General features: G+C 35.4%; 1 protein-coding gene and 2 pseudogenes across 12 annotated transcripts in view; 2 read left to right on the top strand and 1 right to left on the bottom strand.

The window, feature by feature from the left end:
* The window catches only part of FUT8 (fucosyltransferase 8), a 301575-nt gene that overhangs the window by 94065 nt on the left and 182615 nt on the right, over positions 1 to 24895 (bottom strand). For all 12 annotated transcript variants that reach the window (XM_077909653.1, XM_077909648.1, XM_077909645.1 and 9 more), the window contains 2 exons: positions 7062 to 7177; positions 6785 to 6947 (listed from right to left, as the gene is read on the bottom strand). In XM_077909653.1, the coding sequence (XP_077765779.1) occupies positions 6785 to 6947; positions 7062 to 7177 (279 nt within the window). The remainder of the gene's footprint in view (positions 1 to 6784; positions 6948 to 7061; positions 7178 to 24895) is intronic.
* LOC144321300 (cytochrome c oxidase subunit 7B, mitochondrial pseudogene) lies at positions 13911 to 14177 on the top strand (annotated as a pseudogene).
* Positions 21989 to 23570, top strand: LOC144320124 (importin subunit alpha-1 pseudogene; annotated as a pseudogene).

Raw genomic sequence — 24895 nt, 5'->3', positions numbered from 1 at the left:
CCCGGGAGTCCAGGATCGCGCCCTGGGCTAAAGGCAGGCACCAAACCGCTGAGCCACCCAGGGATCCTGTAAGCCTCAACTTTAAATAGCAGTACTCTTTCTGGAGATGTAGTATAGTGGGATAAATAAGCAGTTTACAGGCAAATGCCTATTGAAGGAAAAAAAGGAAATCCAATATGCTCTGCATGGCTTTAACATTAAACCTACACATACTCATTGACAAACAGCACTACATTTCATTTCACTGTATACAGGTAAAAACTACATTAGGTCTAATTTGGAGGTGAGAGTTCTTTGAAATATAAAAATTGGCTCAGTTATGCTTTCACATCATAGTAAGCAAGCCATTCTTTAACCAGTGGGAATAAAAGCTAATCTCTATATCTTTTAATAAATTAGAAAAAATAATGAATGTTTTTACCAAATTACATCAGTACTAAGTCTTGGCAATTAATTCACATCAATCCCTACCTGTTAAGAAAATAGGATAACCAAGCTTATAATTAGAGAGCCAAATATCAAAAAAAGAAAAAAGAAAAAGAAAAAAGTGCACTAATTTTTTATGATAACACAGAGTCTCAGCTACTCTATTCCAAGAGTCAACTAAAATCAGGCTTGCTTTTAAAATCTTTTTTCTTGGCCTTTCTGTTAGAGACCATGTAAGGAAGACAAGCCCAGGAAACAATCTTATTTTTATTTTTTATTCTTTTTAAATATTTTATTTATTTATTTGACAAAGAGAGAGGGAGCCAGAGAGCACAAGCAAGGGAAACAGCAGAGGGAGAGGGAGAAGTGGGCTCCCAACTGAGCAGGGAGCCTGATGTGGGACATAATCCCAGGACCCCAAGATCACGACCTGAGCCAAAGGCAGATGCTTAACCGACTGAGCCACCCAGGTAGCCTACAATCTTATTATTTTTTTAAGATTTTATTTATTTATTCATGAGAATACACAGAGAGGAGAGAGAGAGAGGCAGAGACACAGGCAGAGGGAGAAGCAGGCTCCATGCAGGGAGCTCGTTGTGAGACTCCATCCTGGGTCTCCAGGATCACGCCCTGGGCTGAAGGCGGCGCTAAACCCCTGAGCCACCCAGGCTGCCCTACAATCTTAAATTTAAATTAATTCTTTGCTGATACAATAATATTTAGAAGTTACCATCCCATAAAATTTATCATCTTTTAGCCAAAGACATGACAAAAATCAAATAGAAAGTTATGGATCATTACTGGGAAACAAGGTGACTAAAAGTCATTCTACAGAAATGTTGAGTTTTCAGTGACTACTCAGATTAAATTTCCTAGAAGTGTTCCAAAAGCTGGTAATCTGGCTGTCTTGGTTTAGACTATGAATAGATATCAAGAAATTTGGGAGGTAGGTGGTAAATCTTAAGGTCTGGTATGAGGCCAGGTCAAAGCGTGGGAAATACAAACCCAGGCAAAATACCAGCAGACTAGTGCTAGTCACTTGAGGTAGGGTACAGATGCCTGAAGATAACCAGTAGACTAGAATATAATCTGTGACTCTGAGTGCAAGCCAGCTACGACAGGTATCAAACTTCTACTTCAAAAGCTGGGCTACATTTATGTTTTTTGTATTTTCAGTAAATTTCCTAGTTCTATATTTTAATACCCATAAAACCATTTTTAAATGTTTCAGTCTGTCTCAATTATGTCAATGAAGAACCACAAGTAGAGTATTTTGTTTATACCTGATTTGAAATGTTAAAGACAAAAATTCCCCTCTGAGGGTGAGCAAAGAGCAGACATAATTCAAGAAAATATCAAGGTGAAGGATCCATCATTTGTTAAAGTAAATGTGACTAAGAGAGGCTATACCACAGAGTCTAACCCATAAGTAAATCTGGATCACAGGCAAGAAAACTTACTTGGGCTTTGTCCAAGGCTGCTTTTACTATGATTTGCTCCTGGGGCAGAAATAAGCAGTGCAAAGGATAAAAATGTCACCAGGAGACAGATAGGGAGACAATGTTCCTTTTGCCTTCCTGGTCTCAAGGAGGAAGTTTAGGACCATCGCTTTTTGACAGCCCACATGGGTGGGGAGGAGTCCAGAAGAGCAAGAACAAAAATAGTTCATACTATCACATAAGGCCATGATTATGCTACTTGATGAGTGATGTCCTACCAACCTCATGTTTAGGTTCTAAACCTTGAAATTCTTTCTACTGAGCGCTATAACAGTTTCCCCTTATCTGTGCTTGCCCTGCAGCATCTAAGAGTTTTCTATTTATATCTTCTTTTGGGGCTTTCCTTACGCAGGTCTCCTTAGAACCCACTAGAATCTATAATGTTTCAGTCACTGTGGAAAGTGTTTTATATATTTTCCCACATTTAATCAACACAATGCTATGATAAAAGACTTATATCCCCATGTGTAAAAAAGAACTTAACAATTAAGGAAAAGTATTTTGGAGTAAAATAGCTTAGCTACTTACTTGTGTAAACTCTCTAATTTCTCTAAGCCTGAATATAACTTTATTTATATAATGGGAAATGATAATACTTGCCTCAAAGTATCACTACGCTGATAAAATAAGACAATGAATGGAAAGCCTTTATCACAGTAACTGACATGTAGGAAATCCTACCTAACTATTTTTAATGTCAAATCATTCTTGAGTTTGGAAACCACACTCAAGGAGATGTAAGGTTGGGGGCAGACAAAGCAGAATCAGAGCCATTAGATGAGACACCTTTTCTACCTTTAGATTCTCCTTCCAGTGCAAATTTTATTTTAGGGGAGGGTGTTTCTGAGAATCATGATCTGGTTGATAGAGACTAAGTGATAAGAAGAATAAGGACAACTTCATATGACAATGTTCCCTTGTCCACGGATATTAGGAGGAGTGTTCTAGCAGCACTTAAAAATAAGCCTGATTCCTTAGGAGAAAGACAATCAGACAAAAACACTTTGTCCAAAGAAATTAACAACTGAGGAATGAGTATCTACATTCCAGTGTAATTTAAGTCTCAATCAAATCACATCTCAAAGAACTTAAGGTCTTCCTTGATTCCTTCCTCTCTGTGTGTGTGTGTACATGAAATAAAAAACAAATAACAGCTTTGAAGGTTCACAAAACTTAACTTTTCAAGAGTGGAAATACCAATTCTTTGACCTTTCAAAGACAGTCTAGTAGCATTTGCCATATAAAAATAGTGAAAACACATGCTATTGTGCTATAATAGCTATGATCAGCAGTTCTGATCAAATAAATCTATAAGCTGTTGGCCTACTAATCTTCCCTATAACCAGAGATTGCACCTCTTACCTGAGTTGAAGTCCTTTCCCTTGCTACATAACCCCAATACACAGTATTCAACAGCCAATCAGCATAATTAGCCATAAGTATTATTTATCATTTGGGAAACATCTCACCTCAGTCTTATCAAAGCTGTTTTTTATATTACTGATAATGAGATGATACAGACCAGGCCAGGGCAATGAGATTGCTGCTTTGCCAGATTATTTCTCAATAGTTTCAAACAACTTCATTGAGAAAGAGTTCATCAACCCTGTATGCCCTCCTGTTCTTCAGTTTGAAGTTTAATAATGGCTATAATCTAAAATCAGAAATAAGTAGCTCCAGGAACTATTTCATAAACCCTGGTGTCTAGCAATATAAGGAATGCAAAAAAGAACCAAAGCAACAGTGATTAAGTTAAATATGTCTATAGTCAACCTAAGATGATGGTAAGACAGAATTTCCCATGATATGCCCAGAGGTTAAGGGATGAATGTATATAGCTATAAATTCAAGCACTAAAGCTGTACTGCTACACAAATAATAAAATCATGACAATAATAATTACTCTAAACTGTTAATCTCCCTTTTGCTAGTTCAAAGAAGCCACAGTAAATTCATGATCAATATTGTCAAAAGCAGCAGGTAAACTTGGCTGAATTACTATGATGTATGGTAACATGCAATTGCTAGAATGAAATCATCACTTGAAAATCTAGTTTGGCCATGTCTTGTAAATTAAAGAGACACTCAATATATGACCCACAAATCCCGCTCCAGATATTTAATCCAAACGAAATGAAAATATGTTTCTGCCAAAACATGTATGTTAATGTTTATAGTGGCTTTATTCATAATCACCAAAACATATAAACAACTCAAATGTTCTTCAATTGGTGAATGGATAAACTACCTATGGTACATCCATACAATAGGATATTACTTAGCAATAAAAAGAAATGAACTACCAATACACAAAACAATATGGGTGAATCTCAGATGCATTGTGCCACACTCAAAGCTACACAATGATTGCATTTACATAAAATTCTGGAAAAGGCAAAATTATAGGTATAGGAAACAGACCTAATGACTGCCAAGGACTACGGGATGGGCAGGTGCTGACTACAAAGGAGCATGAGGAAACTTCATGGGTTAATAGCAATGTTCTGTATGTTGATTGTGGTGTTGGTAACAAAACTGCAAGCATTTGTGAAAACTCATAGAACTACAGACTAAAATACATATGTTTTATAGTATATAAATTATGTCACAATAAAACTGACTTAGGAAAAAGATCAATGTTTCTATCAGAACAAAGTTCTAAGAAAGAAAAAAACCCTTTTGAAGAAACAAAAGCCTCTAAATTTGTTCCTATAATTGATGTCTTTCTTTTTTTAAATTTTTTAAAAGGATTTTATTTATTTATTTGAGAGAGTGAGAGAGAGACAGAGAGTGAGATGGAGCATAAGAGGGCAATGGCAGAGGAAGAGGGGACTGAGTAGGGAGCCCAACACTGACACCAGGGCTGGATCCCAGAACCCTGAGATCATGACCTGAGCCGAAGGCAGATGCCCAACCGACTGAGCCATCCACGCACCCAACTGATGTCTTTCTGAACCAAAAGATGACAACAGTGATCATAGGGAAAGCTGAACAAAAACACTAATCGACGCACCCTCTGATTTCTTAGAGAACACAAACTTTTAGTCCAGAGACAACCTATACACTACATTTGGGGAAATGAAAAAGTGAAATGGGAATTTTTGTGCAATGTAAAAATCACCAGAGGCAAACACAAAAGTCTGTTTTAATTCTTACACTTAAAAATCTTGAAAATTATAAGATGGCATATTCTGCATACATACAAATTCTCTCTAATTATACATTCATAACTTTAGGGTTATTTATCCAATGTCTGGCTGTGCTTTGCTCATTATTTTATCATTGCATTCTAATACAGCTACCTGAAGTGAAATTACTACCCAGTGAAGTTGCATCCCAAGTTCCTTAGAATTTCTGCCTAAGATAACAAAAGAAACTGACTGGGGTACCTTTCCATTTTCTTTTCAGTGAAATATTATTATTTAACATATACTAAAAGGTAGTGTCAGGAATCATAATATATTTAAAACAAAATTCAACTTACAAAAAATTTAACAATGATTTACATCAACTTTAGGGCTCCACACTTTTTTCATTTGTATATTTGCACATATTTTTCTATTTCTATATACAGTCACAAAATACATGCACAAAATAATTCTTTAAATAATAATTTTAATTTAGAAAAGACCTGAAGATTAAATTTTCAAGTAATTTAATCACTCAAACTTTAAACACAAAGAATTCAATAGCCAAAATTGTCCTTTAAATACCACATAGTCTACCCAACTCAAATCCTCTTCAGATCTGCATTATCCTATAAAACTGCATTAAGCAAAGCATACAAGCATACAGCTCCAATTAGCAGAATCATGATGCTCAGAATCAGCTTTAGGGTAGAGAAGCAATAAGGATGGAATTAATCAGCAATTGGTCTAATGGTCTAAATATGGCTAAAATTTTAAAAGGGACTGCTGAATGCCCCTTGAGATTAATGCTTACTTCTGTAGATTAATGCTAAAATGATTCCAATAAACTGATGGATTTTATTTGTAATTTCACTTAAAATAGCAAAACAGTATTTCAAATCTGTACAATATTGGGGATGCTGTTAATATATATAAATCTCTTGGTTGTGGGGTAATTCTTTTCTTCTTCCCAGTGGTAGGTTGTGTTAATACAACAATTTTTCTTTTACTGTTCACTAATGAGACAGTAATTGCCATCAGAATCCTACTGGGAATATAGACTTGTATATATAACAGGCCTAAGGACAGGTTTCACTGTATTTATAATGATTCTCAGATACACTGTGTTCCACATGAATACTCCAGTACCAAAATGTTTTCTTTTCTATGGAAGATAAACTGCATATTTTCAGGAATATGTAAACAGGAGAAATAAATTTAACTAGGGAGATCTCAGGTTCTTCTTTCTAAAGCAACTAAGTAGAAAAGAATTAAAAGAAATGTAGCCATTTATTAAAAACATGTGCAACCTTTAGAGATCCTAAAAAGGTGTTATTTTAAAGTCTTTAACGTGTGAATTAGAAACATAACTGCCAGCCTCAGTATGAGTTCCAATGTACTATAATGTAAAACTGCATACTCCAATTATTGATTGTATATGAAGGAAATTTATAGGAAGATATTTTAATGCATTACTGGCTGACACCTTCAGAGTTCACTTAGGGTTATAAAGATTTCTAAAAATACATTTTAAATAATATTTTCCAGTGATATATTTTAGTTGATGAACTACACTTGGGAATTATTGTCCTTAAAATCTTAGGTACTCTTCTTCTAAATATGGTAGGTATCACTTACCATTCAATAGGGAAATTAACAAAAATTCCAGTTTATATTCTTAGAGTATAATCTTTACCAAAGCCCCAATGAAATGTAAAAAAAGAATAGCACCTTTCATGATGTCCCAAATCTGACAGAAATTCATCTGCATGTCTTTGGAGTACATTTCCTTCTAAATTCTTTAATTTCTTTAATTCACTTTGTAGAAAAAACCAGAGCTCTTTAGCTCCATTTTCAATCCTCCTCCTTAGGATTTCATGATCCTTCCCCAGACCTGCAGTCAAAGAATAAATAGTATTAACATTTTCATATTTTGATGAAAGAAAATTTTAATTATTTGTGGTAATATCAACATATTAAAGAAGAAAAAGACTACATAATCACCTACCATTTCTAGTTTGTTTCTTATAATTTTCAATCTGTTCTTTGGCCTTCAAAAGCTGTTCTTCTAAAGCACGAACCCTTCCTGAAGCTGGCGCCTGGTCGATGGGACCTTCTGGTATCCTGTAATTCAAAAAAGAAAATGTAAACATTTCACTTATAAATTATACAATAAAATTAATGCTTACTTTGCTACAATATATTTATTGGTAACTCTAGAAGTCATAAATCATATATTAGAAGTACAAAATAAAATTTTCTCTCCAAAGGTATAGGATAAAGCATAAACAATGGAATGATACTGAACAAAACCAGAAAAAAATAATCTAGCTCAGATATCTATGACCTTCTAGGAATACAGGAGCCTTTAGGATTGTGTCCTAAAAACTCTCATCATATCACTTAGAAAAACACCACCCGTGGCATAGTGGTCAATTCTCCATTAGTGTCAAGAGCAACAAAGGTGAAAGAGAAGGTGACAAAAAGGCTTAAGGGAAATAAGAAGGTATGAATCTAAACATGTGCGGGTGTTCAAATAGCAAATACAAATTATTTCTGAATTCATCACAATATCAAGTTATGTAAATTGGTGCTTCAATTCATAAACTCATGACCTTAGATTGCTAAGTACTGGTTTTATTTTATTTTTTTATTTTACTTTATTTTTTTTTAAGTACTGGTTTTATAGAAAGGAAAGACAAGAGTAGAAGATGAGCATATTGGAAAAAAAATGTACAGTCTTGGATTATGTAGGTGGGCCTTAATTGTAATCACAAATGTTCCTATAAGAGGGAGGCAGAGGAAGGTTTTACTACAAAAGAAGAGAAGATGGTGTAGCTATTAGCTTTAAAGATGGGAGGACGGGGTCATAAGCAACAAATACAAGGAATGCATCCTTAGAAGCTGGGAAAAGCAAGGAAACAGATTCTCCTCTAGAGTTTCCCAGAGGAATGTGGCCCTGCTGACACTTTGGTTTTGGCCCAGTAAAACTCATGTCAGACTTCTGCCCTCCCAAACTGTAAGAGAATAAATTTCTATTGTTTTGAGCCACAAAGTTTGTAGTAACTATTACGGCAGCAATAGAAAACTAACACACGTTCACATAATACTTACATCCATACATCTATGTATATATTTGCATAATTACTGTCAAGATTAAATAATGGCTGATTTTCTTCCAAAATCTATGGAAGTATTTAGCACAATGTTTGGCAATAAACTATCAGGACCATTGTATCTGGGCTCAGGCATTTCAGAGATGAGCTATAATTGCAAAATATCTGGGTTATCTATTCTTATCACAATCATTTTAAGGGAACTTAATTTTTAAAATATACTTGGCAGAACTTAAATCCAGATGTCAACTCAGTCCTTTGATGCAAAGACTGCAATACAGATTTTTTATACCTTTTTGAATATTTTTTTATATAACAGCCAAATTAACTATTACTTACCTATACCACTTCAGAATAAAGGCTTAGTAAAGTAGCTCTTGGTACAAATCTACCAGAGTAAATGAGGTATTCTGTAATTGTATGCATTAACACTGAACAGCAGCATGAAAAATAACCATTCTCTAATCATGAGTATCCCAGGCTACAAAATTTGAATTACAAAGCCTTAATTTGTATACATAGAGTGAATAATGATAAAATAAACAGAGTTGTTAGGTGCACAATTACCCAATTTATAAGCTCAAATGTGCATACATTCATAAATGAGGCATTTCCTGGTATACAGTTTTTAAAATTTGGCTTTTAATCTCTTTCTGAAGTAGATGGCTGATTTCTAGGAAATAATTTGATAAGAGACTAAAACTACTACCTCTTAGAATTTATTTTTGAGAGCAATATGCCATAGGACAAGCATGCCCTTTTCCAGAACATACCTTAATGACAGAAAATTCCAGACAACACAAAAAAAATATGTCTAGGTTCTCTTCTTCATCTCATTTCCTCTTATATTGATGGAAAAAAATTAGTGTAAAAAAGGCAAGAAAAAACAGCATTAAATCATTTCAGTAGATTTCCATGAAGTACTAAATCCAATCTAATTTTAATAAAACATACATGAATTAGTAATTTATATTACATTATTATATATAATAATCTAATCCAACTGTGGATAAACTACAGATAAAAGTAATAGAGAAGCCAGTGTAAAAAAAAAAAAAGAAGTACACAATAAGGACTATTCTTTCCAAAACCATTCCAGAAAAGAGTCAGTCTGCAAGGACATTATCTGAATATTTAGGATTTGATTTTGTTTTGCATCATACTAACTATGCAAAAGATATATAGGATATCTTCTGGCCAAGATGAAGCACCAGAGATTAAATTTACCATAATGTCTGAAACAACTGAAAAACCAGACAAAATATATGAAATAACAGTTTAATAAAACTGAATCAGCCATTTGAAAGATGGAAAAATAGGTGGTTCCCCACTTCAGTCCCCTTCACGGAAAGGGCAACTAGCAACTATATAGAGACATTTGCAAAGATTCCAGAACATGGTGGTGAGGCTGAAGCATCCACTTTGGTTATAAAAACAAAAAACAAAAAACAAAACAAAACGAAACGAGAAAACCTCATTAGAATAAGATAAGAGGAGCAGTTTCATTTTGACTGCATTTCTCCTCCTCCAGGTCAGTGCAGTGCTACACAAGTGGGTCCCCCCTGGGCCTACAGTTTCTCTAGCGAGAAAAGGAATAGTGCAAAGTGGGTATCAAGCTTCCCTCACATCACTGATGCCTCCTGGAATGTCCACTAAAGAAATGCTTCATGGAGACTACTGGAAGCAACAAGTGTGCAGATCTTGGCCAACTGCATTCCTGTTAGTTGTGGGGCCTGAACACAGATCTCAGTCCCTGGCTCTGATCATTTGCAGAGCTGAGCTAGTGCCTCTAACTGGCCAGGGAGCTTAAATGGCAATTCTGCTTTGTTTGGGCCCCCCGCTAGAGGGTTATCTTGGTGAGGAGCCCCACCTACACAAGAAGCAAGTCAGCAGCCTGCTCAAATGCTGAGCATAGCCTCTGGCCCCACTTAAGCAGGAAGCCTGCCCTAAGCTGCTGGGTTTTTATAGGGCATCCTATGACACAAGAAAGCAGAGAAACAAGTCACTGGCCACAGCTAACTGCTGGGCATAGCCTTCAGGCCCACCCAACAGGGAAGCCTGACCAAAGATGCCAGGCAGCCATGGGCTGCATATAACACATTCTATGGCCTGCCTAGGCAGTAAAGCAAGTCAGTAGCCTCACCAAACTGCTAAGTAAGTTTGCCCCACCAAACTCCATAGCTTCCAGCTGCTCCTGCCTGAGAATTCTGGCCAGGGATCCTGGCAGCCACAGACCCCATTCTATAGTTCCATTCAGGTAGGGAACCAGGTCCAGCAGCAGCATCCTACTGTTGAGCATAATTTCAATCCCTGCCTCAAAAGGTTGCCCATCTAGAGACCCTGGCTAGCTCTAAAGCTCAACCTGATAGCCCATGCAGAGCACAGACAGCCTATGGCTCCATCCAATTGCTGGCCATAGATTGCAGAGTCACCCAGACAGAATGCACAGCCAGTCACCCCACCTAATCACAAAGCAAAGCCTGTGGCTCCACCTAATCAGCGAGCCCCGAATGCAACCCTGCCTGATGATGGAGCACAGCCTCTAACCCCATCCAACTGTAGGATACAGGTGGTAGTCCTTACCCAACCAGAAAGCCCAGCAAGAGACATTGTCAAACAGCAGAACACCACCCGTAGCCTGCTCAATCGTAGAGCCTAATGTGCAGCCCCATCCAATATAGGGCACAGCCTACAACCCCACCCAGTCAAGAAGCACAGCCTGAGTTCCCATCTGATTGCAAAGCCCTGTGTATGGCCTTAATTAAATGTAGAGTCCAGCCAGTGGCACCATTAAGCCAGGGGACACTGTTTGGGAAACTCCAAACGACAGGAGGCAAATCTGGAGTTCAGCATGTGGCTTTGTCCATCACAGAGTGCAACCAGCAATACCACCCTGCCAGGAAACATAGCCTGCAACCTGTCCAACCATATGTGATTGCAAAGCCCAGCAAGTAGCTCTGCCTGAACACCAATACAAGCCAGCAGTTATGCTTGAACGCAGAGCCCAGCCATCAGACCTGACTGCAGAACACTGGCAATTCCCCACACCAACCTCGGAGCACAGACATCAACCCCACCCAATTTGGGGCCCCCGAGAACAAGCACTGCCTTCAAGAAGCTGCTAGCAGCTGCCTGTTGACCCCCCCTCTCCGCCCCTGATTAGCTGAATGGCAAGGTCTTTCCCTGTCAAAGCAAATCTATAAAGTCTGGAAAGGAAACTGCTTCCTCAAATGAGCAAATACCAACATTAGAATATGAAGATTGGGAAGAATCAAGTAAACATGAAGACTAATAAAGCTAATAAATTAATAAAGCTCCAATAGCCTTAAAGAAATAAAGATATAATTAATTAATTAATTAATTAATTAATTAACTGTCTAAAGAAGAATTCAGAATAATCCTCTTAAAGGAATCTGCTAAGAGATTTGGACATCTAAGTTCAATGCAGCCTCACAGTCCTCAGTTTCAACCCAAAAAAATCTTCTTTAAGGCAAATTATAATAAAACTATCTAAAATCAAACACAAAAAGTTTAAAAGCAGCAAGAGGAAAAAAAATTCCTCACATACAAGTGAACTTCCATGAGGCTATCAGTGGCTTTCTCAGTAGAAACCTTACAGATTAGGAGAGTGGGATACTGTTTTCAAAGCACTATAAGAAAAATACTACCAATCAAGAATACTTTATTTGGCAAGGCTGTCCTTCAAAAATGAAGTAGAGGTAAAGAATTTCCAAGAACAACAAAAGTTGAGGGAGTTCATCACCATGAGACTAACCTTACAAGAAATGGTAAAAGTTCTTTTTAAGCTGAAATGAAAAGATGCTAATTAGTAACATGAAAACATTAAAATATAAAACACAATGGTAAAGGAAGTATATAACCAAATTCAGTATACTACAGTACTGTAATATGGTAGTGTTTTAATCATTTCATTCTGGTATAAAAGTTAAAAGATCGTAACTACAATTATTTGTTAATTACTATACAATATAGAGATATAATTGTGACATCAAAACATAAAGTGTGGGGAGAGAGTAAAAAGGGAGAGAGAGGTTTTTTTTGTATGATAAACTTAAGTTGTAATCAGTTTAAAATGGACTGCTAGATCTTCATGGTGTTTCATTTAACTCTCATGGTAACCACAGAACAAAAACTAACAGCAGATACACAAAAGGTAAAGAGAACAGAATCAAAGAATACCATCAAGTAAAATCATAAATCACAAAGGAAAACAGCAAGAGAGGAAGAAGGCCGGGGGGGAGGGGGTTAACAAAACAGCCAGAAAAATAATATGATGGCATTGGTGTTTGCTTATCAATAAGTACTTTAAATGTAAATGGATTAAATTCTCCAGTCAAAAGGAATAGACTAACTGGTTAAAAAAACAAGATCTAAGTATATGTTGCTTATAATACTTACATCAGCTTTAAGTACACATACAGGCTTACAGTGAAGGATGAAAATTGATATTCCATGAAAATGGTAACCAAAAGAGAACAAAGGTAACTATACTTATACCAGACAAAATAGACTTTAAGTCAAAAACTATAAAAAAAGACAAAGAAGCCCATTATAAAATGAGAAAGAGGTCAGTCCTCTAAGACTATGTAACAAATGAAAATATATATGTCCCTAGAATTAAAGCACTTAAATACATTAAGTATTATCAAACCTAAAGGGTGAAACAGACAATAACAATAGCAGGTTCCACTACTATTGTGGGAACCCCATCTCCAACAATGGGCTGATCATTCAATCATAAAATTAATAAGGAAATATTAGACTTGAACTATACTTTAGACAAAATGGACTTCATAGACACATACAGAACAGTCCAACAGCAGCAGAATATACATTCAAGCACAGATGAAACATTTTCTGGGACAGATAATATTTTATTTTATTTTTTATTTTTTAAAAAGATTTTATTTATTTATTCATGAGACACACACAGAGAGAGAGACACACACACAGAGAGAGAGAGAGAGAGAGAGAGGCAGAGACACAGGCAGAGGGAGAAGCAGGCTCCATGCAGGGAGCCCGATGTGGGACTCGATCCCAGGGCTCTAAGATCACGCCCTGGGCCGAAGGCAGGCGCTCAACTGCTGAGCCACCCAGGCGTCCCAGATCATATTTGAAGTCACAAAAAATGTCTCAGCAAATTTAGAAAATCATACCAAGAATCTTTCCTGATCAAATGGTATGAAATTAGAACTAGGTAACAGGAGAAAAAAGGAGATATTCACAAATATGTGAAAACAAAACCCCACACTCCTGAGAAAAAATTGGGTCAAAGAAAAAAAATCAAAAAGGAAATTTTTAAAATCTTGAAACAAATGAATATGGAAAGCCAACATACTAAAACATAGGGGATACAGAAAAGCAGATCTAAGACAGAAGTTGATAGCAATAAATACTTACATTAAGAAATGAGACATTCAAATAAACGATCTAAATTTATATTTTAAGGAAATGGAAAAAGAACAAACTAACTCCAAATAAGCAGAAGGAAAGAAAGAAATAACAAAAATCTGAGCAGAAAGAAAATGAAATAGAAAAAAGGAAAAGAATAAGACAATTAATGAAACTAAAAGTTGGTTTTTTGAAAAAATAAGCAAAATTAACAAACCTTTAGCTAGATTTACCAAGAAAAAAAAGACCAAAAAAATTAGGTTTTTCAGGGCTCTTGGCACAAAGTGCAGCAAACCAACAGCTGCAGTTGCCACCATTCATTCAGCTTCATGGTGTTTCCCACAGCCAAAAACATTCTAAGTTGTCTCCAAGTTCAAAGCATTCAGCAAACAATGGCAAAATAGAGCCATCAGAAAGGGGCATCTGATATCCATGGCAAATATGGCTATGCTGTATTAGCTAACAGAGCTACTTTCTGTGTTTCTGTATGGGCATACACAGAAACACAAATTGGAATAGAATGGGACCTGTCTCCTGTTGGCATAGTCATCCCAAAGGAATGAAGAAATCAGTATTGTTTCAAAGCCAACTCATGATTGATGCCAAGTAAAAGTACTGCACACCCATTAAAATATGGCATGATTGAAGAAATAAGGTATAGTTGAAACCTTAAAAACAATTAATGAAAAAAGAGAAGACATTATAACTGATCTCAGATATTCAAAGAGTTGTAAGAGACTACTATGAATTAATTACATGCCAATAAATCAGACAACCTAGGAGAAATGAGTAAATTCTTTAAAAAGTACAATGTATCAAGAAATAAAAGATCTGAATAGACTAATAATGAGCAAAAAGATTGAGCAAGTAACCAAAAATCTCCCAACAAAGAAATGCTCGGTACTAGATGCCTTCAAGGGCAAATTCTACAAAACATTTTTTAAAAATGCCAATCCTTTTTAAACTGTTCTAGAAAACTAAAGTAAGGGAACACTTGCAAATTCATTTTGCAAAGCCAGCATTACCAGAGCCAGATAAGGACACTACAAGGAAATAAAACTCCAAGCCAATATTCCTGATGTATATAGATGAAAAATTTCTCAACAAAATACTAGCAAACCAAATTAAACAGCACATTAAAAGGATCATATACCATGATCAAGTGGGATTCATTCCTAGCATGCAAGGATGGTTCAATGTATGTGATTAAGTAGGATACATCACATTAATAGAATAAAGTACAATAATCCTATGACTATCTCAATAGTTTCTGAAAAAGCATTTGATAAAATTCAACATTCTTTCATGGTAATATGTCTTCACAAAGTGGGTATAAGAGGCCATATATGACAAGCCTACAGCTAACATAATGGTAAAAGGTGGAAAGCTTTTCCTCTTAAGATCAGGAACAATATAAGAGAGCCCACTGTCACTATACCTATTCAATGTAGTTTGGAACTCACAGCCAGAACAATCAGGCAAGAGAAATAAATAAAAAGCACCCAACTAGAAAAGAAAAAGTAAAACTGTCTTTGTTTGCAGATAATATAACCTTATATATAAAAAATCCTAAAGACTCCACCAAAAATTGTTAGAACTAATCAATAAATTCAGTAAAGTAGCAGGATACAAAAGAAACAGAAAAATCAGTTGCATTTCTTTACGCTAATAATGAAACATCTGAAAAACAAATTTAAAAAGTCTATTCACAATAATACCAGAAAAATAAAATATTTAAGAATAAAAGGGGGGGTGAAAGATTTGTACACTGAAAACTGTAAGACTTGGATGAAAAAAGATACAAATAGAAAAATACTCATATTCTTAAATCAGAAAAATTAATGTTGTAAAATATCCATACCACTTAAGCTATGTATAGATTCAACACAATCTCTGCCATAATTCCAATGTCATTTTTCACAGAAATAAAAAAAAATCCTAAAATTTGTATAGAAACACAAAGACACTGAATAGACAAAGCAATACCAAGAAAGAATAAAGTTGGAGGCATCACACTTCCTCATTTCAAGCTATATTACAAAGCTATAGAATTTAAAGCAGTATGGCATGGCATAAAAACAGATATACAGACCAGAATCAAGAGCTCAGAAATAAATCCTTACATATATAGTCAACTAATATTTAAGAAGGGAGCCAGGAATACTCAATGGGGAAAGGATAGTTCTCTCTAAGGAATGATGCTGGAAAAAAAACCGGAAAACCACATGCAAAAGAATGAAACTGGATCCCTATCTTACCACCATTCGTAAAATTTAACTGAAAATGTATTAAAAACTTGAATGAAAGACCTGAAATCATAAAGCTCTAGAAGGAAACAAAGGAAAACTTGACACTGGTCTTAGCAATGATATTTTTTGGATGTGGTACCAAAAGCATAAGCAACAAAAGCAAAAACCAACAACTGGACTACATCAAATTAAAAAGCTTTTGCACAGCAATCAAAATGATCAAAAGAATGAAAAGGCAATCTATTGAAGGGGAGAAAATATTTGCAAACCATGTATCTGGATAAGAGGTTAATATCAAATATCTATTAATACTCATGCAACTCAGTAGCAAAAACATCATCATCTGATTAAAAATTTAGGAAAGGTCTTGAATACACATTTTTTCAAAGCCAATATATAAATGTCTGACATTTACAAAGGTATATGCAAGATGATTAACATTACTAATCATGATAGAAATGCAAATTAAAACCACCTCACACCTATTAGAATGGTTATCAAACAGACAAGAAATAACAAGTGCTAGTGGAGGATGTGGAAGAAAGGAAAACGTTGATACTGCTGGTAGAAATGTAAATTGATTCAGTCTTTATGGAAAACAGTATGAACATTTCTTACAAATTTAAAATAGGACTACCATATGATCCAGCAATCCACTCGGTTTATATCCAAAGGAAATAAAAATCAGTATCTCAAAGAAATACCTGCATTCCCATGTTCTTTGCAGCATTATTCACAATACTTAGGGCATGGGAAAAACTTAAGTGTCTGTTGAAGGATGAATAGATAAAGAACATATGGTATGTATATATGGTGCATGTGTGTGTATTGGCATATATATATACACACACTATATACACACATACCCACCATATATACATACCATATACACTTTATTCATCCATAATTATATATATATACACACACACACACACACACCTTTACATGAAATATAAAAATTACAAACTCACAAAAAATGGAGTGTAGACTGGTAGTTACCAAGGACTGAGGTTTGGAAAAAAATGGGAAAATGTTGGTCAAAGGGTATAAACTTACAGTCCTAAAATAAATAAAGTCTGAAGAATTTAATGTACAGCACAGGGACTATAGTTAACAGTACTGTATTCTATACTTGAAAATTTCAAAGAAAGTAGATCTTCAATGTTCTCACTACAAAAAAATTATAATTATGGGTTGAGATGGTTGTGTTAACTAACCTTTCAGTGGTAATCATTTTATAATATAGATATGTATTAAACCATGTTGTACACCCTAACCTTGCACAATGTTTTATATCAGTTACATCTCAATAAAGCTGAAAAAAAACACTAGAATCAGACAATAAAGGTCAGTGATTCTCAGAGAAGGGAATACAAATGATCACAGCCATTCTATTGCCCCAGTTTACTGTCTTGAGAGTTTCCTGACTACATCTGGAGTGATGGAGCTGAGTCTAGCTGTCTCAGAGTATGGATGACCAGAGTACCACAGAAGAGAGAGGTGAACAGGGAGAAAACTCCAGAGATATGCATAGGTCTACTTGACAATCAGCAGGTGTATGTAAGGAAACTTCTGAAGGCTGGGAAAATAATTCTCTAAAAGAATTATAAAGGAATGCCTGGGTGGCTCGGTGGTTGATCGTATGCCTTCGGCTCAGGGCATGATCCTGGAGTCCTGTGATCGAGTCCCACATCGGGCTCCCTGCATGGAGCCTGCATCTCCCTCTGCTTGTGTCTCTGCCTCTCTATGTGTGTGTGTCTCTCATGAATAAATAAATAAATAAGTCTTAAAAAAAAAAAGAATTAATGAAATCAGTGCTTGGCATTCCCTGGGTTAGGAACAATTCTTGATCTTACCAGGTGAGATTCATTCTATACACCAAAAGTTATAAAACTCCCCTGAAGAAAACATTTAACAAAAATCTTTATTAAAAAACATGAAGGTGCCCTACTAATACCCAACATAAGTCCCACTCTTCAAGGAATTCAGTGGACCTGTTCAAAAATATGAAAACCAGTAAATGCTTACTTTCTAGTCAGAATATGAAAAAACAGTGAATTCGTAGCTAAGTGGAATGATTATACAGTGCTCTCAGAAAAATTAAACTTTTATCATCAGAAATATATTTAATAATTGATTTAAAACAGGTTGCTTTCTTAAACAGTTTCAACAGTTATACCATGAATATTGGAATAATAAAGACCTTAATTAAGAAAAAGAACCTAGATACAAATAAACAATATTAGGAATGTAAAGGGAATTACACACATAGATCAAGAATATTAAAAATTAATCACAAAATACTATAAACATTTTCAGGCACTTAACTTAAAAACATGGAAAAAGTAAATAATTTCTAGAAGTTAAATTACCAAATAGATTAAAAAGAAACAAATTGAATCAGTAGTCAAAAATCTACTGAATTAAAAAAACGCTAGATCCAGGCATTTTTATAGATGAGTTATAAAAATCTTCATAAAACAATTATCTGAATTGAAGTTTTCTATGGAATATAAGAGAGGATGCTCCAAAATTCTATTCCTAAGATTAGGATAAGGTTGATATAGAAGGAATAAAAAGATCAAGAAAAGGAAAGTAAAAGGCCAATTCAATTTAAAACTTATTTTCAAAATCTCAAGTGATATATTAACAAGTACAGCAATGTATTTAAAATTACATCAGGACTATCCAAACTTTATCCAAGAATAACAGGCTGATTTATGATTAGAAAAGCTATTTCTTGTCATTATACCTATCCATTTTACCTAATGTGAAGAAATTCAAAATGGAATGGAAGAAGGAGTACAAGGGTCAAGGAACCACATCAGCTTCAATAGAATAATCACATGGGATAATCTGTATCCAACTTCAGCTCTAGATACTGTAATATCAACATTAAATAGAGGTCTCAGGCTCAATTCTCCCAGGAAATCTGTGACCATGTTTGTTTTGACAAGTGAAATAGAAAATGTAAATTTGGCCATTCTTTCATCATCCAACAAGCCTTAGACAGAACAATCTAGACTGACAGTTGTCCCTGTTCACTTCAAATGTGACAACACCCCTGGTAAAAGAAGGCATTTTGGATAAAACACAAAAATTAAGATAATGAACGATTGTTGTAAAATTTGAAGGTTTTATCTCCAGATTTTTTTTGACAAAAGTGTAATTACTTATTTATTTGCTTATTCATTGTACTGTTAATTTTCCTTCAATCTTATTCACTTAAAGTTTCTTTGAAAATATAGTACATGAATAGAGGCTTATTTCTTTTTTAAGGTACAAGATTACATATAATGAATAACAAGTCCAGTCCCCATGGACCCTCAGTAGAAGCTGTGTCTTCTACTTCACTGTTGGCAGTGTCTTAGGTATTTTTCTAAAAATGTAAAACACATACACAGAGAGAGAGATATATATAAAACATTCATTTTACAGAAATATCATAATCTATTCAATGTATCCCCTATTGATGGTGATTTTGGCTGTTTCTATAACCACACATTTAAAGTAAAAGCTTGTTTCTCCTCTCTGCTACATGCAAATTGGTGAGGGCACTATTTTATATATAACATATGACACATTCTCTGCCACACAGTAATTGCTTCATAAATATTTTTTTGAATAAATGAACTAACAAACAAATCACTATTTATCAGAGCCAAGGGGGAAAAGAAGAAGGTGTAAAGGAAGGGGGAAACAATAAAGCTCTGTTATGTAGCCAGCTAAAGATCAGTGAGAAGTGAAAATAAAGCACTTGTGAAATTGAAATCTGAGTAGATGGAAAATTCAATTACTTTTTCAAAAATCCAATTGCCACATTTGTTTTTATAAATTCATGCTTTTCATTAAGAATGAACACTTTAAAAAAAAGGATTTATTTATTTAAGAAATAGAGACAGAGAGATTGAGCAGGGGGAGGGGCAAAGGGAGAGGAACAAGCAGAGCTGAGCAGGGAGCCAGATAAGGGACTCAATCCCAGGACCCCAAGATAATGACCTGAGCCAAAGGCAGATGTTTAACCAACAGAGCCACCCTACCATGCCCTAAGAATGAACACTTTAAATGGAAGAAAATGCCCAAAACACAGGTTGTTGTAAAAAATTTGGACATTCTATTCTAGGTTTTTTTGGTTAAAATAAATGTCCAATGCTGGCCTTATTATCAAGTTTTCTTCTGTTAATACATCTATCATTTTTTGGAGAAATTCCTACATTCCAACATTTCTCAATAGTACCAGCTAATTTTCTTCATGTACTCAAATGGCATGAAATCTTTGGTGAGAATATCTTCTGGGCAGATTTATAGACCACTGAATTTTTGTCAAAGCTTATATACAAAGACCTGATAAACTATTATTGGAAATCTCTTCTTACAAATTAAGAAGACAGTGAATGGCTTTATTAAGAAATGGAAAGACCTCAATAGCCTGCCAAATCATGCTACTAAGACTCTTTAGATGCAAGGTTTGAAGGTAGAAAAAAAGGTACCACTACTAGTTTACTAAGTGAAGCAGAACCCTTAAGATAAAATGTTGAAAAGCGACTTGGAAACCTTGCAAACCACAGAGTATCTCTGGATGTCTGGCCCAGCAATATATCCTCAAATTCTTCTAAGCATAGACTTCCTTCAAGGTGGTAGATCAGGCCTTTATATGACATAGGTCCAAACTTGAGTAGCTTGCCTATACCAGCCATTCCCTAGCATGAGTAAGAATTTAGAAAATTTCAGAAAATACTCATAAGCAAACTGGGAATATATTAAAGTAATTAAAATGACATTTTGGAAAATAAATTTCTAAAAGGGTATTTTTTTTTTTTGTCTCCTTTCAGGTACACCTTCATTTTTTAAAAAAATGCTTACAAGAAATGCTGTTAAAAGTATGCATGGAAAGGAGGAAACTGCAAGCATTCTCGATGAATTTAGGTTTTCTTTTCCCCTCTCTTCCTCCATCCAATTTCTTTTTATAAAAATGATTACCTTATTTATATGCCTGATATTAGAGTGGGCAGCATATTCTGAAAATCATGTTTTCTGTTTACTAGTGCTGATGATTGTTTTTGCTTATTTCTCATTTACAAGGTGAAAAACAGCTCAAGCAAAAATTAAGTTTTATGTTCAGAGGCTTGTAAAAAATTGCAAACAATAGTTTAGTTTTTGAAATAAGTAAGTGTACTATTATGGAAACCTAACATTATTTTCTTCCACATTTCAATGACAACAATAAACTAAGAAATGAGGGTAAGACTTCTACCAAACAAAAACACTAAAAGCTAAATTAGTCTAGATTTAATAGATGCATACACATATTCTTTTCTCCCAAAAGTACATATATATATATGTACACAGACATATCTAAAAGTAGAAACATGTATACTTATATTCATAATAGAACTCAAATTAAATTGGCAGATTGCTACGACTATAATGTTTCTCATACAAGGGTAGGGCACATTAGTTTGTCTGAATGCTTATCACCAAGCTGCTTATTTATTTCTAAAGTGCTCAAGTTTGCAAGCAAATTTTTAGAAAATTTATTCCCAGGCACCTCAGTGGCTCAGTCAGTTAAGCATCTGCCTTCAGCTCAGGTAATGATTCTGGAGTCCCAGGACTGAGCCCTGCATTGGGTTCCCTGCTTGGTGGGGAGCCTGCTTCTCCCTCTGCCTCTGCTCCTCCCCTGGTCATGCTCTCTCACGCTCTCTCTCTCTCTCTCTCTCTCTCAAATCAACCAATCAATCAACCCCCACTCTTGTTTGTTCTAACATGAATAATGAAAATGGCAATATAGTTATAACAGCTATTGTAATATATGCTACTCCCATTATCTTCAAGACACTGTGTTTAGCCTTTAAGAGAACTATTTCATTTACAACTCATAATAATCATGAAAAAGGAATTTATTCTTATAGACGAGGAAATGAAGTTTAGAAAGGTTAAGCAACTTTGTTCAAAGTTCCAAAGCTAATATGTGGTGCAGCCAGAATTGGGAGTTCAGGCCTTTATTATCCTTCCTGGTAGTCAACAGAATAAAATAAAACCTATTAAGAATAAATTTACTATAAGGTAGCATGAGTTGTAAATATTTAACTCGGACACCATCTTTGGGCTGATCCGTGGTGCATGTTTTGAGGGCAGCTGACCCACAGCCTACGCGCACTGCCTCCTGTGGAAGCCTGAGCCGGCTGTGGAGCTTTCTCCCTTTGTCTCATAATGATGTCCACCAACGAGAATGCTAATTTACCAGCTGCCCACCTTAACAGATTCAAGAACAAGGGGAAAAACAGTACAGAAATGAGGCGGCACCGAATAGAAGTTAATGTGGAGCTGAGGAAAGCTAAGAAGGATGACCAGATGCTGAGAATGAGAAATGTAAGCTCATTTCCTGATGATGCTACCTCTCCACTGCAAGAAAACCGCAACAACCAGGGCACTGCAAATTGGTCTGTTGATGACATTGTCAAAGGCATAAATAGCAACAATTTGAAAAGCCAGCTCCAGGCTACTCAAGCTGCTAGGAAACTACTTTCTAGCGAAAAACAGCCCCTCATAGACAACATAATCCGGGCTGGTTTGATTCCAAAATTTGTGGCCTCCTTGCGTAGAACTGATTGTAGTCCTATTCAGTTTGAATCTGCTTGGGCCCTCACTAACATCAGTGAACAGCTGTATGGGCTCTAGGAAACATTGCAGGTGATTGTTCAGTTTTTCCAGACTTGGTTATCAAGTATGGTGCAGCTGACCCACTGTTGGCTCTCCTTGCAGTTCCTGATATATCATCTTTAGCATGTGGCTACTTACATAACCTTACTTGGACACTCTCAGATCTTTGTTGCAACAAGAATCCTGCACCCCCGTTAGATGCTGTTGAGCAGATTCTTCCTACCTTAGTTCGTCTCCTACAACATGATGATTCAGAAATATTAGCAGATACCTGCTGGGACATTTCCTACCTTACTGATGGTCCAAATGAACGGATTGAAATGGTTGTGAAAACAGGAATTGTGCCCCAACTTGTGAAGCTTCTAGGAGCTACTGAATTACCCATTGTGACTCCTGCACTAAGAGCTATAGGAAATATTGTCACTGGGACACATGAACAGACTCAGACTGTAATAGATGCAGGAGCACTTGCTGTCTTTCCCAGCCTGCTAACGAACCCCAAAACTAATATTCAGAAGGAAGCTACATGGACAATATCAAACATCACAGCTGGTCACCAGGACCAGATACAGCAAGTTGTGAATCATGGATTAGTTCCATTCCTCGTTAGTGTTCTCTCTAAGGCAGACTTTAAGACACAAAAGGAAGCTATATGGGCTGTGACCAACGATACAAGTGGTGGAACAGTTGAACAGATTGTATACCTTGTTCATTGTGGCATAATAGAAACATTGATGAACCTCTTAGCTGCAAAAGATACCAAAATTATTCTGGTTATTCTGGATGCCATTTTAAACATCTTTCAGGCTACTGAGAAACTAAGTGAAACTGAGAAACTTAGTAAATGACTGAAGAATGTGGGGGTTTAGACAAAATTGAAGCTCTACAAAACCATGAAAATGAGTCTGTGTAACAAAGCTTCATTAAACTTGATTCAGAAGTATTTCTCTGTAGCAGAAGAGGAAGATCAGAGTGTGTGCCTGAAACTACCTCTGAAGGCTATACATTCCAAGTTCAGGATGGCACTCCTGGTACCTTTAACTTTTAGATTGTACAGCTGAGACAGAAAGTTGTTTGTTGTGTACTCTGGTAGAAGTTTGTCTTAACAGTTTCTCTACTAAGAACTCTTTTTAAATGTGTTTTGTTATTGTAGCACTTTTTACAACGAACCTATACTTAACCAGTTCCGAACTGTACAAACTGTATGAAGCTCCTTTCAGTGGGCTTCTTATTTCTATGTGGAATCTCCTATCTTACAGTGTCCTGTAAATAAAGATTAAATTCCACCCTTAAAATAAATAAATAAATAAATAAATAAATAAATAAATAAATAAATAAATAAATAAATAAATAAATATCTGACTCAATGTTACCCTGATTGAGTTATCCATATTGGTCAGTGTGGAGCCAAATATCCTCAGCTGTTTTAAGATAGGTGGAAAGAGTTTCCGGGCCACCAAAGAAATGTTACACTATGCCCTTTACCCCAAGCCATACTCTGCGATATACATCATTCTAGTAAGTATGGATAAATTAGATGATTAATCATTACTATCACTGTAAAGATCATTCAAATCAGTGCCTTTTTAACCGCTGGTTAGGTACACTACAGTGGTTTTAGAGTAAGACAGATCTTGATCAGGGTCCTACTAGCTGTGTGACTCTGAAGTTATTTAGCCTAAGCTCCTGTTTCCTTATCTGTACTATGACAATAACAATAGTAACACAAACTGTGATCATATCTTACTTTTCCATGTGTACCTGAAAGATTTTTCCATCATGTCTCAAAGTAAAGGCTGTAAAAAAGAGAAAAAAGAAAGAAAAACAACAGTACACAAAGACTCATTTTGAGGACTAACTGCTCCAAAATAGTAGAGGCTCAATAAATGTTACCTATTAACATTTGTACTGTGTTCTATTGTTGAACAGCACAGAACACTGTGGAATAACTTTACGGTACATCCCTAAAATTTTATAAAGATTATAAAGAATATGATTACACCTTCTTCTTATGAATTATGCTACTGAGCTGACTGGTCTACAAAAAACTTAGTAAAATTCTATATATTCAAATAAGTGTTTACATAGGACCATGCTTAGAAAACTCAATATACTAGAATATAGTAAGTCCTCTGAGAGAAAATAATCACTAATATTAAGCTACTATCTTTTTTTAACAAAAGAATCTCTTGGGTCATCAAAGAATTATGTAGTTTCTATCTGTTTCTTATGGCATCTTGGAGATGTTAGCTGAAAACTATCAAAATAATAAATAGTAACTTCCCTAGTTATTCTGCACACTCACATCATAGTCTGCTAAGAATATTTGAAGGAACATGAAAGAAGGATGGCTTTAAAAAATTTCAGTAACATTAAAATAGCTTATCATATAAGAAAGAAAGATA

This window comes from Canis aureus, chromosome 9, assembly GCF_053574225.1.
Source record: "Canis aureus isolate CA01 chromosome 9, VMU_Caureus_v.1.0, whole genome shotgun sequence".
Lineage (NCBI taxonomy): Eukaryota > Metazoa > Chordata > Mammalia > Carnivora > Canidae > Canis > Canis aureus.
The sequence above is the reverse complement of the archived record's forward strand: the minus strand, read 5'-3'. Positions and strand labels throughout refer to the sequence as shown.